The sequence below is a fragment of the Anomaloglossus baeobatrachus genome, chromosome 2 (assembly GCF_048569485.1).
Source record: "Anomaloglossus baeobatrachus isolate aAnoBae1 chromosome 2, aAnoBae1.hap1, whole genome shotgun sequence".
Classification (NCBI taxonomy): domain Eukaryota; kingdom Metazoa; phylum Chordata; class Amphibia; order Anura; family Aromobatidae; genus Anomaloglossus; species Anomaloglossus baeobatrachus.
The window spans coordinates 669,024,406-669,042,905 of record NC_134354.1 but is presented as its reverse complement, the minus strand read 5'-3'; the positions used below and the strand labels follow the sequence as shown (position 1 = coordinate 669,042,905).

The 18,500-nt window shown below is 48.8% G+C and overlaps 1 protein-coding gene across 3 annotated transcripts in view; it reads left to right on the top strand.

Moving 5' to 3' along the window:
• The window catches only part of AVIL (advillin), a 138,578-nt gene that overhangs the window by 42,377 nt on the left and 77,701 nt on the right, over window positions 1-18,500 (top strand). For all 3 annotated transcript variants that reach the window (XM_075337113.1, XM_075337111.1, XM_075337110.1), the window contains exons 3-4: window positions 14,949-15,023; window positions 16,179-16,375. In XM_075337113.1, coding sequence (XP_075193228.1) covers window positions 14,949-15,023; window positions 16,179-16,375 — 272 coding nt within the window. The remainder of the gene's footprint in view (window positions 1-14,948; window positions 15,024-16,178; window positions 16,376-18,500) is intronic.

Sequence of the window (18,500 nt, the reverse complement as noted above, 5' to 3'; positions counted from 1 at the left end):
TAAATATTCCTTCTTGGAAACTTGGTCATAGGCTCATTGGTCCTTACAAAGTTATTGCTATCATTAACTATATGACTTTTTGTACTGACTTACCTCAAGCACTTAAAATCCATAATGCATTCCATGGGTTGTTACTCAAGAAGTATGTTGCATCCTGTGAACCGTCACCTTTTTCGCCGCCTCCAGTGATTGTTGACGGTACCTTAGAATTTCAGGTCGCCGATGTTTTTAATGTCCATTTTGTTTGTGTTATGCTTGCGGGTGCGAGCAGGAGTGGACCTGCTGGGTCACAATACCAGTTCGCCGTGAGGGGTGTAACTAATTGACTACCTTGTCTTCACTAGAGCCTCTGATGGAGAGGATAGGCTTGTGCTGGAAGGTATCCGCCAGGTGCTAGCAACCAGGAGACTTGGTACTGTGATAGCTGATCCCAAGAGTAGGAAATGCAGGTACAGACACAGATGCAGGCAGGTGCAGTGTGACGCTCTGGCAAAACCAGGTAGTCACAGATAGGCCCCCGCACAACACAATCCCTCACTTAGGAAACACACAGCCGACCTGAAACCCTAGTCACCCCCCCTTAGGGAAAGACAGACACACCAGTGGGCAGGACCAGGCAGTTTGACACGCCCACCCAGGGGTCTAGACAGCCTGGGGCGGGAAAACAAGCAGATAAGTTTGGAGTTCAAGTGGAGAGGAGTGTGGGCTGGAGCTAGGAGTAGCTCCAGCAGAGGAAGTTCAAGGTGAATGGTGCCAGGGTAGGAGCCCTGGTGCTTTGGCTAGAAGGCAGATGGTGGTCTCCATCAGCAGGAGACGGGAAGACGGCTCGGCAGAACTGAGGTGGACTGGGACAGGGTTGTAGCCCGCTGGTACCGACACGGGGAACGGACCCGGAAACCGGAGCACAAAGGGGGGTTCTCGGACCCTGAAGCCAGGACCAAAAACCAGCGGCCTGGTTAATTAACTGATTGAGGCCAGGATTAGGAGGTCCTGTCCCACCCAAAGTCCCTCATAGAAGACAACAGCCCACCGATAGGGATAGGAGGTCACCGCCAGGGCCCATAGATCCCACGGGCCAGCATCTGTGGATAGAGACCACCAGCCCGGGTGGGGGGTCCAAATGCAACCGGCCGCGGCGCCGGCCACCAGCACCTTGGTTTACCAAAGACTCGTGTGATTCATTGACTGTAACAAAACATCCCCTTGCTGTCGCTATACCCTGCACAGGACACTGGGCCCCGGGGCAACCATCCCTACCCACGGAGGAGTTAACATCTTGCTGCCACAACATCTCCCCCGGGTGCCCACCTCAGCAGCGGTGGTGTCACCACACACCGTGGGTGGCGTCACGAACTTAATACGGCCTAGCCCGTACATAAACATCCCCCATTTTATTCGGCGTGTCCGCGAGACCCTCGGGTCCGGAGATCCTTGAGCCACCCCTTTAGAAGGTCCGGATCCGAGCAGCGGCAGCTGCTGGCGCGGGGCGGCACACCCCAAAAACTTGGCATCACGAATAGGATACTTACCCATCCACTTACCTTGTGGAAGTGCGCCTTGAATTGGACAGTCAGCGGTGATCCGTTGCTAAATTTTCAGAAGTCGCCATTTTTTGCCGCCATTTTTAGGCGCGAAAACTGCAGCCCAGCGTCTTCTTCCCCGGGAAAAGGGCGCGAAAGCTGAAGCCCCGCCCCCTGGGAACACGGCCGGAAGGTTAACCCCTAGGTCATAAAACAAAACTTACCTGCGGCAGAAGAGAGTGCCTGCAAAAGACCAAGGGGGGGGGGGGGGTGAAGATTCTGCAACATGTGACCCGAGCAAATAAAGGGCAGGGACTCCAGGACCCTGCCACCCTTCTTGTTCCTGGATACCAACAGTGCAACATGGCTGACCCGTCTGGCAAGTCCGTAGTGAAGGAGCCCGTGCCCGGAACAGCCGACTGGGTAGAAGCCCAGACTGAGCGTATGTGCCGCTGGATCCAGGCGCAGGCAAGCTTTCTCCTCAAACGATGGACGGCCGAGATGGCGGAGTTAGCTGCAGCCGTTCAGGCCCGTGAAGTGGAGGCAGCCTCGGAGGAGCGGGTGAGCGACCCACGCCCCTATGTCCCCCAGGGACCGGCCGACCAGGCTGAGGAGCCCAGTCTGCCCCTGCCCACCACGCTGCCTCCCTCGCCGCCCGCACCTGTTGCTGACATCCCACTCGGTCCGCTGCCACAGACACCGGCAGTGGTACCCGTTCCGTCTGCCCGCGAGGACCCGCCAGCGGAAGCCGTCGACAGCGACCCTGTCACCACCCCGGCACCCGTACCAGCTCCACGCCAGCGCACAGCCCGAAAGATGTCCCGTCCGGTTCCGGAGGAAGCAGTGCCCGCGATGACGACGGCCCCGGCAATCCGCCCGGCCTCAGTGGAGACAGTCCCCGACCGGAAGCCAGCACCGCCAAGGACGCTGACCGCTCGCAAACTCCCGGCCTCGGCTAAGGCGCAGCAAGGATGCACCTGCAGGGTAGCAGAGCGGGCCATGTCACAGCGGGGCCCTCCATTGCCAAAGGTGCCGGTTGTAGCCGGCACGGAGGGACTCCGGCTGGGCCTGGCCCCCGCGAAGGTTGAACCGGAGCAGGCAGCAGATGCGCCGTACTGGGAGCGGCAGCGGCGCCAGCTGGGTAAGGAGATTGCCGCCCGGGAGAAAAGGAAGGCGGAGGTCCTGTCCCGGACCTACAGCGAGAAGGACCGTCTTTGGAACGCCACTTTCCGGGTGCGGGGCCCGACGTACCAAGGCCAGGTCCGGTACTTTAACCCCCAAAAGGGGTGGGGCTTAATTTACGAGCCGGGCCTGGAGGCCAAAATCTTTGTGGCCCCTCATCTGCCTGTTGGCCACCCAGACCGGGACCTGGAGCCTGGGGAGCTGGTGACGTATACCCGGCATTGCGGAGAAAGGGAGGTTTGCCCTCGATGTGAAAAGATGTGGGTGAGCAAAGGTGAAAGGCATTGCCTCCGCCCCTCTCCGCCATTCTCCAGCCCTGAAGAGGATGTTTAGGTAGTGGTTCCCGGCTACCTCCCCTGCAAAGTCCCCGTTGGGACTGTTATCCGTTAAAAGTCTATTAAAAATGTTTTAAAAAGGACCATGGCCGTGAACTGGCAGGCCAACCCATAAACTATTGGGTCTTGTAAATAGTCCCTGACCAACCTTCTCACCTGCCGCAGTCTCTGGAGAGGCTGGTTGGAGGAAGGGCCTGCGGTAGAGTCGGCCGAGACCCTGTCACCAGCAAAACCGGTGACTACCCTCCGGGTCAGGGGTCCCCTGGACGTGGGGTCCCTGAAAAAAAGGACTGCCGGGTAAGGAACTTTTAACCCGGCCACTACGGGAAACATCCGGACCTGTCCTGGACTTGGGCAAGGGGCGCGCACCATTGCTTAGCGGTGGCACCAGGGGGAAGGTTGTTTTGGGTGGGTGAGGTGAGAAGGACCCGGTCCGTTCCGTCCCGGTTTTAAATGTGCAACGTTTAAGAAAAGTGCCTCCCGTAAGGGGAAAAACCAAATATACTTTGATGTAAATATGTTAGTATACTTGTATTGTGTTTTACCCCTTTTTCAGTTCCTGTTCAATAAATGTTGGTATTCAGACAGCCCGCGGATGGTCTGTATTAAACCAAGGGGGAATGTGATGCCCTGGCAAAACCAGGTAGTCACAGATAGGCCCCCGCACAACACCATCCCTCACTTAGGAAACACACAGCCGACTTGAAACCCTAGTCACCCCCCCCTTAGGGAAAGACAGATACACCAGTGGGTGGGACCAGGCGGTTGGACACGCCCACCCAGGGGTCTAGAAAGCCCGGGGCGGGAAAACAAGCAGATAAGTTTGGAGTTCAAGTGGAGAGGAGTGTGGGCTGGAGCTAGGAGTAGCTCCAGCAGAGGAAGTTCAAGTTGAACGGTGCCAGGGTAGAAGCCCTGGTGCCTTTGCTAGAATGCAGACGGTGGTCTCCGTCAGCAGGAGACGGGAAAATGGCTCGGCAGAACCGAGGTGGACCGGGACAGGGTTGTAGCCCGCGGTACCGACACGGGGAACCGACCCGGAAACCGGAGCACAAAGGGGGGTACTCGGACCCTGAAGCCAGGACCGGAAACCAGCGGCCTGGTTAATTAACTGATTGAGGCCAGGATAAGAGGTCCTGTCCCACCCAAAGTCTCTCATAGATGACAACAGCCCACCGATAGGGATAGGAGGTCACCGCCAGGCCCATAGATCCCACGAGCCAGAATCTGCGGGCACAGCTCCTTAGGCCACATCCAGTCGGAAGGGGACTCCTGAGTTCCAGACCAGGCAGTCCACCATTCACAAAACTAGTGCAGGGGAAAAGGATAGAGACCACCAGCCCGGGTGGGGGGTCCGAATGCAACCGGCCGCGGCGCCGGCCACCAGCACCTTGGTTTACCAAAAACTCATGTGATTCATTGACTGTAACAAAACATCTCCTTGCTGTCGCTATACCCTGCACAGGACACTGGGCCCCGGGGCAACCATCCCTACCCACGGAGGAGTTAACATCTTGCTGCCACAACATCTCCCTCGGGTGCCCACCTCAGCAGCGGTGGTGTCCCACCTCACCACACACCGTGGGTGGCGTCACGAACTTAATACGGCCTAGCCTGTACATAAACATCCCCCTTTGTATTCGGCGTCTCCGCGAGACCCCGGGTCCGGAGACCCTCGAGCCACCCCTTTAGAAGGTCCGGATCTGAGCAGCGGCGGCTGCTGGCGTGAGGCGGCACACCAGTCTAGTGCAGACAGGTGCAGCTGGTTCAGGTTGGTACGAAGGGTAAGGCTGATGTGGCAGGTGTAGCAGGTACAGCTGGGATGGCAGGTACTGATAGGTGCAGAAAAAGGAGAAATGCACAGCTAACTGGAGAAAATTGAGGGTGGTGGTGCACGGACAACCTGCTTCAGCTGGCAGGTGAAGAACAAAATAGGAGGTGAAAAAATCCAGCACCAGCAAATAAAATGTATTTAATCATAATTAAAAAGCCCATAACAAAAATTGTTAGGGCGGGTACAGAGCACAGAAACGTCAATGCCTTCCAAGCGAAAAAATCATGACCATTGTCAGTGCATAGTATTGTGTGGCCTGCCTGTGTCGACTGCCTGAATGGACCCGTAGAAGCGCAGGTTGCGCAAAACGGCTGTCGTCCTCCTGTGTGCCTGCACCCGGCTTTTCTCCTGCATGATTTTAATGCACCTTCTTCAATAAAGTGAATTTTTATAAAGGCAGGGAGAGTGCTGTTTTTTTCTCCTCTGCATGGACATATGGCTGGACTTTCTTCTGACTATAAGCGTGTACCTCCTGACAGCGTCATCTGGAGTATCTGACCGATTCCTTTCTCTTCAGCATCTCATAAGGTATTTTGGGTGGTGCAGGACCGCACTCTGCTTTTTTGCTCTGTGGACTGCCTGAATGTTTATAGTCTATGGGCAGTCCAGAAGTAGTTAAAGAGAAAATCCAGGCTTTCCACTTCAGCTGCCACATCATTTGTGACAGCATATTGCGGCATTTAATGGATAATCATCATTTTTTACTATTTAGTTGCTTGCAATTTATAATCATTCTGTCTTAACTGTTAAGGCCTTCATAAATATTAATATTAGATGGAAGTCAGCAGAACGCAAAGGTTTTAGCTGGAATAGATGACCATCTGAAGTATGTGTGCCTCCCAAGGATTCTGTTTTAAGCAGAGATAAACTGCTGCCAGAAGAGTCTGGCAGTGTCTTTCTCCTCACTTCACATTGAAACCACATGAACACTCGGCCAAGAGTGGACAAGTTAATATGATGTAGATATTTTTCTTGTTTTCTACCTAAGGATTTATAGGCAGCCTATACTACTGTAATAGGGTGACTAGTACCCTACTGCCCCCACTTCAAGTTTGGTGACTTATGATATTACAATGCAAATGTTTATGTATGACTGTATGGTATTATGGTAGCAATGTATTGAAGGATTAGTAGGATTAGTCACACCTGTTTCTAGAAGCTTCTAGCAGCTTCTGATAGTCATTGTACATCTATATAAACCACCCAGCACAAGCGAGGCGCTGAGCGAGCGAGGTGCTGAACTGAAGTAAAGTGCTGAATTTAAGATAAGTGCATAGTTTCAACACAATTACATAGTGGTGATAACTGTAATTGTTGAATTTCATTAGGGAATTGTGTGTCTGTTTGTGATTCTGTGAAAAGGGAAAAAAAAAAAAAGTTAGTCTTGTGATTTAATTAGTAGGATTAGTCACACCTGTTTCTAGAAGCTTTTAGCAGCTTATGATAGTCATTGTACATCTATATAAACCACCCAGCAAAAGCGAGGTGCTAAACTGAAGTAAAGTGCTGAATTTAAGATAAGTGCATAGTTTCAACACAATTACATAGTTTGACACAAGAACATAGTTTGAATTTATCCTTATACGTTTCCCATTGGGTTTTTTTCGTTTTTTTTCTCTTTGTTTTTCTACTTTACTGTTTATCCCCATTTGATAGGTGCTCCATGGACAATGCTACCAGGTGTGTATCTTGTCAGATGTATGCATGCCTTGAGCAGCCGTTCAAGGGTGACTATGTCTGCACTCGATGAAAGCATGTTGCGTATTTGGAAGCCAAGGTAACTGATCTAAATAAGCAGCTTGCAACACTAAGGGGCATTGCAAACCTAGAGAGGAGTTTAGAGCTCACTGAGCTTTCTCTGGCTGGGGCCAGTGATATGGAGGAGGGTGGAAGTGGGGAAGATCAGGACCCAGAGGTAGGTAGCTGGGTAACAGTTAGAAGAAGAGGTAGGGGGAAAAGTGTCAGGGAGCCTAGTCCTGACCTGGCACAACCTAGTAAATATGCCTGTTTGGCTGATATTAGGAATGAAGGGCCTGGACTAGGGTCACTACAGCAGGATGTTGCTCCTAGCAACCAGGAAAACAACTGCTGTAGGAAGGAGGGAAATAGGAATGCAGCAAAGCCCAGACAGATGTTGGTGGTAGGGGACTCTATAATTAGGCGGACAGACAGGGTCATCTGTCGCCGAGACCGTGAATGCCGAACAGTGTGTTGTCTGCCGGGTGCTCGGGTTCGGCATATTGTGGATCGGATAGACAGATTGCTGGGTGGGGCTGGGGAAAACCACCCAGCGGTCATGGTGCACATTGGTACTAATGACAAAGTTAGAGGCAGGTGGAAGGTCCTTAAAAATGATTACAGGGAACTAGGAGAAAAGCTGAAGTCCAGGACCTCCAAGGTGGTGTTTTCAGAAATACTACCGGTGCCACGAGCGTCACTAGAAAGACAGCGAGAGCTTAGGGAGATAAATATGTGGCTTAGAAATTGGTGCAGGAAGGAAGGGTTCGGGTTCATGGAGAACTGGGCCGACTTCTCAGTCCGCTACAGGCTCTACGGTAGGGACGGGCTGCACCTCAATGGGGAAGGTGCAGCTGTGCTGGGGGAGAAAATGGTCAGACGGATGGAGGAGCTTTTAAACTAGGGTCGGGGGGGAGGGAGGGTAGTGGAGCAAATAAAGGGATAGATAGAGCAGATAGAGACAGGGAGACGGTAGGGGTCAATGAAGGATTAGGGGGGGATGGGACATACAAGGAACATAGGGAGGCTAGGAGTAATAAAGGTGTTAATAGGATTAAATGTCTACTGGCAAATGCAAGAAGTCTTGCAAACAAAATGAATGAATTGGAGACTCTAATGTCAACCATGGATTATGATGTGGTGGGCAGTACGGAAACCTGGCTGGATGAAAGCCATGACTGGGTGACAAACATACAGGGTTATAGTACATTTAGGAAGGACAGGAAAGGCCAAAAAGGTGGTGGGGTGTGTATATTTATTAAATCTAACCTAAAACCTGTGTTGTATGATGACATTGAGGGGAACAGCAACAATGTAGAGTCAGTATGGGTAAATGTACATGGGGAGGGGAATAATGGAAAAATGCTAATTGGAGTTTGCTATAAGCCTCCTAACATACCTGAACAAATAGAGGGTGAAATGCTGGAACAAATTGAAAAGGCAGCTAATAATAATAATCGGGTTCTTATTATGGGGGATTTCAACTATCCAGACATTCAGTGGGACATAGAATCTTCTGGTTCTGCTAAAAGCTGTAAGTTCTTATCTACCATTCAAGACCATTTCCTCTCTCAGATGGTAGATGAACCGACCAGGGGAGATAATTTGCTAGATCTGGTCCTGTCAAATAGACCGGATTCAATTTCAGATCTACAGGTCCGGGAGCACTTGGGCACCAGCGATCATAATATGGTAAGCTTCAACATAATATTCAATAGAACATTTCAAAGGGGGAATGCTAAAACCTGGAATTTTAGGAAAGCTGATTTCAACAAATTAAGGGAAGAGCTTAAATGTGTAGATTGGGACAAAGTCATGGTAACTGGGGATACCGAACATAAATGGGGTAAGTTTAAGGATATACTACTAGAGTCCTGTAAAAAATGTATACCCTCTGGTAATAAAATGTCCAGGAATAAAAAGAAACCACTATGGATAAATAAGACTGTACAAAGTATAATAAAACAAAAACAAAGGGCATTTAAAATCTTAAAGGCTGAGAATACAGAAATAGCATTGCAGGAGTATAAAGATATCAATAGGAAATGTACAAAAGAAATCAAACAAGCAAAATTAGCTACTGAAACAAAAATCGCCAATGACATTAAAATAAATCCCAAAATCTTTTATAAATACATTAATACCAAAAGGAAAACAAAGGATAGTATCGGCCCCTTAAAATATAATAACAAGTTAGTTATAGAGGACAAACAAAAGACTGAGATATTAAATAGGCATTTCTCATCTGTATTCACCAAGGAACTGACTGTACCAGGGATCATTCAACAAGTGAAAAATCAAAGTCCACCACCCGATATAATTAATTTAACACAAGATGAAGTACGCCTACGTCTGAGTAAATTAAACATTGACAAATCCCCAGGGCCAGATGGCATTCATCCATGAATATTGAGGGAATTGAGCTCTGTAATCGACAGACCGCTGTATCTCATCTTTTTAGACTCACTTGTAACAGGGTTGGTGCCTCAGGATTGGAGGATTGCTGATGTGGTACCGATATTTAAGAAAGGTAAGAGGGTAGATCCAGGCAACTACCGTCCAGTAAGCCTGACATCAGTAGTATGCAAAGTTTTTGAGGGCATTTTAAGGGAAGACATGCAAAAATATATTGCAGAAAATAATATGATAACTGACAAACAGCATGGATTCATGAAAGATAAGTCGTGTCTAACCAACCTGTTGGGGTTCTATGAAGGGGGTAAGTTCAAACCTGGATATTGGTAATGCAGCTGATGTGATTTATTTGGACTTTGCAAAGGCATTTGATACTGTACCACATAATAGCCTTATACTAAAGCTCCAGAAGCAAGGACTAGGGGACACAATATGCAACTGGGTAAGGAATTGGCTAAAAGATAGGAAACAAAGAGTAGTCATAAATGGTACATTCTCTAAATGGGCTATAGTCAGCAGTGGGGTGCCGCAGGGATCTGTGCTTGGACCGATTCTTTTAACTCTCTTTATTAATGACCTTGTGGATGGGATTGATAGTACAGTGTCAGTCTTTGCCGATGACACCAAACTATGTAGGATATTAAAAACTGACCTGGATAGTACAATATTACAAAAAGATCTGGATAAGATGTCAGAATGGGCAGATACTTGGCAAATGAGATTTAATGTTGATAAATGTAAAGTAATGCACCTAGGACGGAGTAATCCTATAGCTGCGTATACATTAAATGGAAGTAAACTCGGGACTACATAACAGGAGAAGGACTTGGGTATTCTCATTACAAATAAGCTGAGCAGCAGCACTCAATGTCAAGCAGCAGCTGCTAAAGCAAAAAAGATTTTAGGGTGTATAAAAAGAGAGATTAGATCCCGTGATCCCAACGTATTGTTACCCCTCTATAAATCACTTGTAAGGCCACATCTGGAATACGGGATCCAGTTTTGGGCTCCACATTTTAAAAAGGACATTCAGAAGTTAGAGTCAGTTCAAAGGCGGGCAACTAGACTATTACAAGGAATGGAAGGCCTCCCATATGATGACAGGTTGAAAAAGTTAGATATGTTTAGCTTAGAAAAAAGATGTCTCAGAGGAGATCTCATTTATATGTATAAATACATGTGTGGTCAATATAAAGGACTGGCACATGACTTATTTCTTCCAAAGACAGTACTAAGGACCAGGGGGCACTCACTGCGAGTGGAAGAAAAGCGATTCCGACACCTAAATAGGAAAGGGTTCTTTAGTCTTTACAGTTAGAGCGGTCAGACTGTGGAATACACTACCACAAGAGGTAGTAATGGCAGATACTATAACAGCTTTTAAAAAAGGGCTGGATGATTTCCTCAGTACACAAAACATTGTTGGTTATAAATGACTTAGTGACTAAATGTAGAACTGGTGGAGGAAGGTTGAACTAGATGGACCTAGGTCTTTTTTCAACCTAAGTAACTAAGTAACTATGTAACTATGTATGTGTCTGTATTGCATTGTAATTTTATTGTATGGTAATCTCTCCTGTGTAATACAGCCGGCTCCCACCAGGTGAAATGGGTCCCAGGTCCCTTAATGAGAAGGAATGGGTATGGAGTGACAGCGCAGCAGGGGTTAAGTGAGAGGGTGGCTCATCAGCACAGGAAGAGATATAGAGAAAGGCAGCTTCCTGTTTCATTAAGATAGGGAGATGCTATTGTAGTGGAAAGAACAAGAAAGAGAGGTCCAGGAGGGTCAGGAGAAGCGGAGGGGAGTGCATTGGGTGGAGGTGACAGCAGCAGAACAGAGACAAGATAGAAAGAGAAAGAAAGACAGAAGCAAAGATACCTCAAGCGGGCTCTACTGCAGCAGAGTGTAAGTCCAGTGAAGTCATGGAGATGTTAAAGGAGAAGTTGGACGCTCCTACCTTAGGCTGGCACTTGCTAGTATGTCAGGGAACGCCGTCGCGATATGAGGACATCATAAGAGTCCATCCGTCCAGCGCGCCAGGCCGCACGATCCGCTGCAATGTTAAAGGAGTGGGTCTGAAACGGTAGGTTAAGTCGCCCCATTACGGCCGTCCCTGCAGAGCCAAGTAGGTTACAGGCAGGGGCGTAACGACCGCGGTCGCAGAGTTCGCCACTGTGACCGGGCCCACAGGGTTATAGGGGCCCGGCAGCCGCTCTGCAGAGCCGGCTGCAGGGCCCCTATGTGTAGTGCCGCTGTGTAGTGGCCGACTATGCGACCGTCAGGGGAGCCCAGTGTCAGTAGAGGGGCCCCTGACCTGGAGAGGCCCAGCAGCCGTTTCTGAGCTGTAGCAGAGCAGGAGTGCTCCTGACCTGCACAGCAGACGGAATAATCCATCCTGCAGGACCTGCGGTGATGTCACGCCCATGTGACTGTGTGGGAGGAGACACAGGATGCCGGGCAGAAAGCAAAGATACTGATTCCTGAACGAGATTTGGACACATGATGACTGGTAATAAGAAAAAAGGGGACATGGGGGGAAGGGGCTGCAGGGTGAGTGGCATATGAGGGGTGCAGACTGTGACAGAAGGATGTGAAGGGGTGCAGAGTGTTTGAGAGGGGTAAGTTTGGGGAAAAGGCAGGGTGAGATATGTGGGCAGGGTGTGTGACATATGGGGGTATAGTGTGTGTGATATGGGGGTGCAGGCTGTATGGGAAGCAGGGTGTGTGAGATATAGGGGTGCAGGCTGTATGGGGAGCAGGGTGTGTGACATATGGGGGTGTAGTGTGCGTGATCTGGGGGGTGCAGGCTGTATGGGGAGCAGGGTGTGTGAGATATGGGGGTGTAGTGTGTGTGATATGGGGGTGCAGGCTGTATGGGGAGCAGGGTGTGTGACATATGGGGGTGTAGTGTGTGTGTGATATGGGGGGTGCAGGGTGTATGGGGAGCAGGGTGTGTGAGATGTGGGGGTGTAGAGTGTATGATATGGGGGTGCAGGCTGTATGGGGAGCAGGGTGTGTGACATATCGGGGCAGGGGCGTAACTACCACGGTCGCAGGGGTCGGAAGGAGAAGAGAGTTAATTGTTTTTTATTTTGCTGGCTGCATGACACATGGAGGCCTGGAGGGGCCTGGCTGCATGACACATGGACATCTATGGGGCTGCATGATACATGGAGGTCTATGGGGCTGCATAATAAACATGAAGGACACCTTATACATGGACTAGGGGTGCATTATACATGGAGGAGTAAGGGCCTGCATAATACAATATGAAGGTTTATGGCGCTGCATTATAATACATATAGGACAATGGGGGCTACATTATAATATATGGAGGAATATGGAGGTTACCTTATACATGAACTATGGGGGTGTGTTTTAAAACATGGAGGACTGTGGTGCAGTATAATATATGGAGAACTATTGGGTGAATTATAATACATGGAGAACTTTGGGGAAATGCATTGTAATACATGGAGAAGTATGGGAGTGCATTATAATATATTTCGGGTTATGTGGGACCTGTTATACTATATGGAAGGCTATGTGGGGGCCATTATAGTATTTGGAGAACTATATACGAGGGGGGACAAAGATACAAGTATGGGATGGTAATGTTTTGTGCTGAGGGAAAAAGGCTGTTTCCCTCAGCACCCAGCTTTCCCATGCTCTGCTGTACATCTTCTCTCAGCACACAGCTTTCCAATGCTCTGATATACATCTTCTCTCAGCACCCAGCTTTCCCATGCTCTGCTATACATCTTCTCTCAGCATCCAGCTTTCCCATGCTCTGCTATACATCTTTTCTCAGCACCCAGCTTTCCCATGCTCTGCTATACATCTTCTCTCAGCACCCAGCTTTCCCATGCTCTGATATGGGAAAGCTGAGTGCTGAGGGAAAGATGTATAGCAGAGCATGGGAAAACTGGGTGCCGAGGACAAGATGGATATCAGAATATGGGAAAGCTGGGGGCTGATAGAGGGATTTCAGATCATGGGAAACCTGGGTGCTGAGGGTAAAAGCCAAGTGTCAGCGTCATTATCCTGTACCCCGAGTGTCAGTGTCATTATCCCATACCCTAAGTGTCGGTGTACGTGGAGGGGGGCCCCGGTCCAAATTTTGCACTAGGGCCCATCAAACTCTAGTTACGCCGCTGGTTACAGGAGTTGATGTGCTTGAGAGATGATGATGATGATGATAATGAAGACAAGTCTGCTGTAAAGAAATGGAAGACGTGGGACTCCTAGATTGGAAAAGCCGATGCACTATGTGCAAAGGCTGCTAAAAATTAAATGATGGCACTCTGATACCCTGAAGACAAGTAGAGAAGGGCCTTAGAAAACATTTTCCAGGCATTAGGCCCACCTAGTCGGGTGCTTTGATGACAAGTTCCTGAACATGCTGGGGGTGGTCAGGCTGCTAGTAATCAGGCTCCTGCCTGATTGCAAATGACCAATCTTTTGTCGTCCATACTTTCTTGAAAAAAGCGCCAGAGAACACCTAACCCTTGGCTGGTGAACTTGCCGCATGTGGGTGCTCTGGGAACAGTTGCCAGCCTTCTTCCTCTGGCCACCTAACTGCCTCTTCCTGCCTATAGCAGTGCTATGGATTCCTACCCCTCTGCTCTGATGTCTTTGCTCTGCATGCCACCTTGCCAGGTTGCATCAGTGGCTTTATCATCCATACCTCATCTTCCAGTTCCTCAATCTGGTCCTCCTCCTTGTTGACTTAACATTAATTGTTGGCAACTGTGTCTTATCATCATCCACCTCTTTGAGACAGTAATTGCTGTTCCCCACTGTTGGCTTCTTCTGACCGTGGCTGCTCAAACATTTGGGCATCACCACACACAATCAATCTCCTGGGTGTTCCCAACAGCATGGAGCAGGCTACCCCCTCTTCTGGGATGCAACATCTCAGAAGGGAGGGGGAGCAGGTCCAGTGTCACACTGAGTTAGAGGTACACAGGCAGCACTATGGATCTCATCTTTAGTTTATGAGGGCATGGTCAGTAGAAAAATTGTATATCTTTCCAGAGTACCTGTTTAATGGTCATGAAAAGGGTATGGAGGGGGAAACAGATACTAGGCACTTCTTACAGATAAGGCAAAACATAACATCATAAGAAGGAGCCCACATTCATGTATAGGGTCCTGTCTGTCTCAAGATCTTCATTTTAATATCTGGCAAGAGAATTTACAAAAAAGTATATCAGGCTCATCAAGCCTAAGGGGTACTTTACACGTTGCGACATCGCTAGCATCGGCTAGCGATGACGAGCGCGATAGTACCCGTCCCCGTCGCACATGTGATATGTGGTGATTGCTGCCGTAGTGAACATTATCGCTACGGCAGCTTCACACGCACATACCTGCTTGGCGACATCGCTGTGACCACCGAATAATCCCTCCTTCAAGGGGGAGGTGCGTTCGGCGTCACAGCGATGTCACCGCGACATCACTAATCGGCCGGCCAATAGAAGCGGAGGGGCGGAGATGAGCGGGACATAACATTCCGCCCACCTTCTCCCTTCCGCATTGCCGTCGGGACGCAGGTAAGGAGATATTTGTCATTCCTGCGGGTTGACACACAGCGATGTGTGGAGCTGCAGGAACAACAAACAACATCGTACCTGCGGCCGAACCGACATTATGGAAATGAAAGACGTTACGCAGATCACCAATTTTCGACGCATTTGAGATCGTTTATCTTCGCACAAAGGATTTACACGTTGCAATGTCGTTACCTGCGCCAGATGTGTGTCACTAACGACGTGACACCGACGATATTTCGAATGCGATGTCGCAGCGTGTAAAGTACCCCTAAGAGCTCTATTTTGTAATGTATGCAGTTTGTATTGTGAAATCTGGTGACAAATCATCTTTTATTTAATTCAATGTTTTGGGTTTTTTTCCCATTTCCTTAGAAAATGGATCTTGTGCTGGTGCCACAGAAAGCCTATGGAAACTTTTATGAAGGAGACTGTTACCTCCTACTCTCTGTAAGTGGCTCAATACTAGGAACAATCTGACCATAAAACATAGTATTTGGCTAAAAGGGGTTGTCCAGTCTCAATTCGTAAGTCTGTTGTCACTCTATGTCACTCTATGACTGCAGACATGAATCTTCATATTGCATGCACCTTGTGCTGGGAGGATTTGTCAGTTTCAGAGTCAGGAATGACAATCACATGGCCACGAGTATGTAATATGCAACTCCTGGCCAGAATCCAACCAGAGGTTTGTGGCCTTGCTCAATGCAAGTGTTCTGAGCAGGGCCGTCATAATCTAGTCAGATTCTACATATCGCATATTCGCCGCCATGTGATCAGCGTTCCCGGCTCCGAGACCTATGAATACTCACACAGTGCATGCAATGTGAAAATTCTAATGCCTGCTTTACACGTGTCGATATGTCGTGCGATCGCATTTGCGATCGCACCCGCCCCCATCGCTTGTGCGGCACGGGCAATTTGTTGCCTGTGTCGCACAAAGTCGTAAACCCCCGTCACATGTACTTACCTTCCAAACGACCTCGCTGTGGTCGGCGAACTTCCTCTTCCTGAAGGCGGACGGACGTTCGGCGTCACAGCGACGTCACACAGCGGCCGGCCAATAGAATCGGAGGGGCGGAGATGAGCGGGACATAAACATCCCGCCCACCTCCTTCCTTCCGCATTGCCGGCGGCTGCATGTAAGCTGCAGTTTATTGTTCCCGAGGTGTCACACGGAGCGATGTGTGCTGCCTCAGGAACGATGAACAACCGGAGCACAGAAGGATGTTCAATAGAGTGACTGAAAATGTTTGAATTTAAACTGGACAACCCCTTTAAACCTTCATCAGGAACAGATTATACAATATGCTGAGTAGCTCAGGGAAGTAAGAACAGTATAATCAATATGTAAACAGAAAGCGAGGAGGATGTCTGTACAGACAACTGGCGAGCCTCAAGGTAAGCAAACAGAGGATGCTGCCAGCAAAGCTATTACCAGAACCCAGAATCCAGTAAATGCAGTGCTGAAACTGAATCCTCCAAGCTTTTTTCTACTCCGACGTCCTGTCTACTCACTTTAAAAATGATTAATGAATAATGAATATTATGACCCTCAAGGCCACACGTGGAAACTATCATTGATTGTTCATCTTCAAATTCCAGACAAGAAAATCTGGCAATTCCTTATTCTATGACATCCACTACTGGATCGGAAATGACTCATCACAAGATGAACAGGGCTCAGCAGCCATATATACCATTCAACTGGATGACTTTTTGGGTGGTAGCCCAGTCCAACATCGGGAGGTACAAGGATATGAGTCAGAGTCATTCAAGGGATACTTTAAGCAAGGGATCATGTGAGTACTGACAGTCATTCATGTCCTGGCCTAATCTTGGTTAAGTTCTCTGTAAATAGTAGGCAGCTCTATGTAACAGAGTAGCAAGGTTTACATTCTACTTATGTAACATTTCTATATTAATTATTTACTATGTTTTAATTGTATTACATTATTTAGCTCTTCACCTGTATGTTCTCAGCATTATTCTCCATTACTTCATCACAACTTATTCTACTACTTTTGTAAAACAATTACAGGTGTAACAAACCTTGGCACTGCAGGTCTTGATTGTCATGATTCTGATTGGTGGTGCTTTGCTCTCCTGCAGAGCCGATGCTTGGATTTCTAGTATTCTCTGCTTGTTCCCGGTCTTGGCTCTGTGGGAGGGGCCTGTTCATTAGAGCCTTGTTCCAGGTGATTGCTCTGCTTTATTTTGGAGCTACATCATCCGGAACACCGCCCGTGAAAGTTCCTGTGTTGCAGCAGTTGTTGCTGGCTCCCGTAAGTGACCTACTTGATCTTGTCCAGCTACCTTGTTCCTAGTACTCTCCTCCGCCTGTTTCCATGACTTGACTCCCTGACTCCCAGACCCTCAGCTTGTTTCCTGACCTTGGCTCTGCTCTCTCCCTTCGTACCTGAAGTGCCTTCCTGGCTTCCAGACCCCCGGTCAGTATCCTGACCTCGGCTCTGCTCTCTCCCTTTGTACTTGATGTGTTCTCCTGGCTTCCGAACTCCCGGCTTGTATCCTTACTTCGGTTCCACTTTCTTCGCTCCTAACTGATGTGAATTCTCCGGCTCCTGACCTTAGTATTGTTTGACTACTCCTCCACTAGTGTATCTAACGATATCTAGTGTTCAAACATCACACTTCCCCTCCATTAGTGTATCTAGCGACACCTAGTGTTAAGGTGGCTTTACACACTGCAACATCTCAAACGACATCGCTGTAACGTCACCGGTTTTGTGACGTAATAGCGACCTCCCCAGCGACATTGCAGTGTGTGAAACACATCAGCGACCTGGCCCCTGCTGTGAAGTTGCTGATCGCTACAAATCGTTCATGACCGTTCTTTGGTCCTTTGTTTCCCGCTGTGTAGCAAAGTCTCAGTGTATAAAGGGGACTTAAAACACTGGAAACGAGTCACAATATCGCGATGCTGGAGGTCCGTGGATTACGCCGGACAAGGAGGGCTTTTTGGGGCTGATTAAATTGGTGATGAGGGAATGTGTTTGTGTTTTTTATTTCTAATAAATGATTTTTTCAGTTGTGTGTGTTTATTTACTGTAATTTACAGATTAATCATGGAAGGTATCTCGGGGAGACGCCTGACATGATTAATCTAGGACTTATTGGCAGCTATGGGCTGCCAAAAACTCCCTATTACCCCGAATGCCAACGCACCAGGGCAAATCAGGAAGAGCCGGGTACAGTCCCAGAACTGTCGCATATAATGTATGTGGCAATTCTGGGCGGCTGCTGACTGATATTGTTAGGCTGGGGGGCTCCCCATAACGTGGAGCTCCTCATCCTGAGAATACCAGCCTTCAGCCGTATGGCTTTATCTGGCTGGTATTAAAATTGGGGGGGACCGCACGCCGTTTTTTTTAATTATTTTATTATTTATTTCATTGCACAGTATAGACCCGCCCACCAGCTGCTGTGATTGGGTGCAGTGAGACACCTGTCACTCAGCGTGGGGGCGTGTCTCACTGCAACCAATCATAGGCGCCTGTGGGCGGGGAAAGTAGGGAATACGAAATTGTTTAATGAGCGGCCGGCTTTTTAAAAATAGTAAAAGCCGCCGCAGCAGTGTGAATGCCGTGCAGCGCCGCGCCGGGGATCGGGGATCGGTGAGTATGAGAGAGGAGGGGAAAATGACCGACAGACGTGAGAGAGGGACAGAGATAGTGACGGACCGACAGAGAGAGAATAGAGACCGAGAGGGAGAGACCGACTGACAGAGAATAGTGATTGACAGATATTGTGACACATCACTCGTTTCCAGTGTTTGACTAGCTAGGTCGCTCTGCAGGTCCGGATCGCTGTTGCGTCGTTGGCCAGGTTTGCCTGTTTGACAGCTCACCAGAGACTCACCAGAGACTTTGTAGCGATCCCGGCCAGGTTGGAATCGCTGGTGGGATC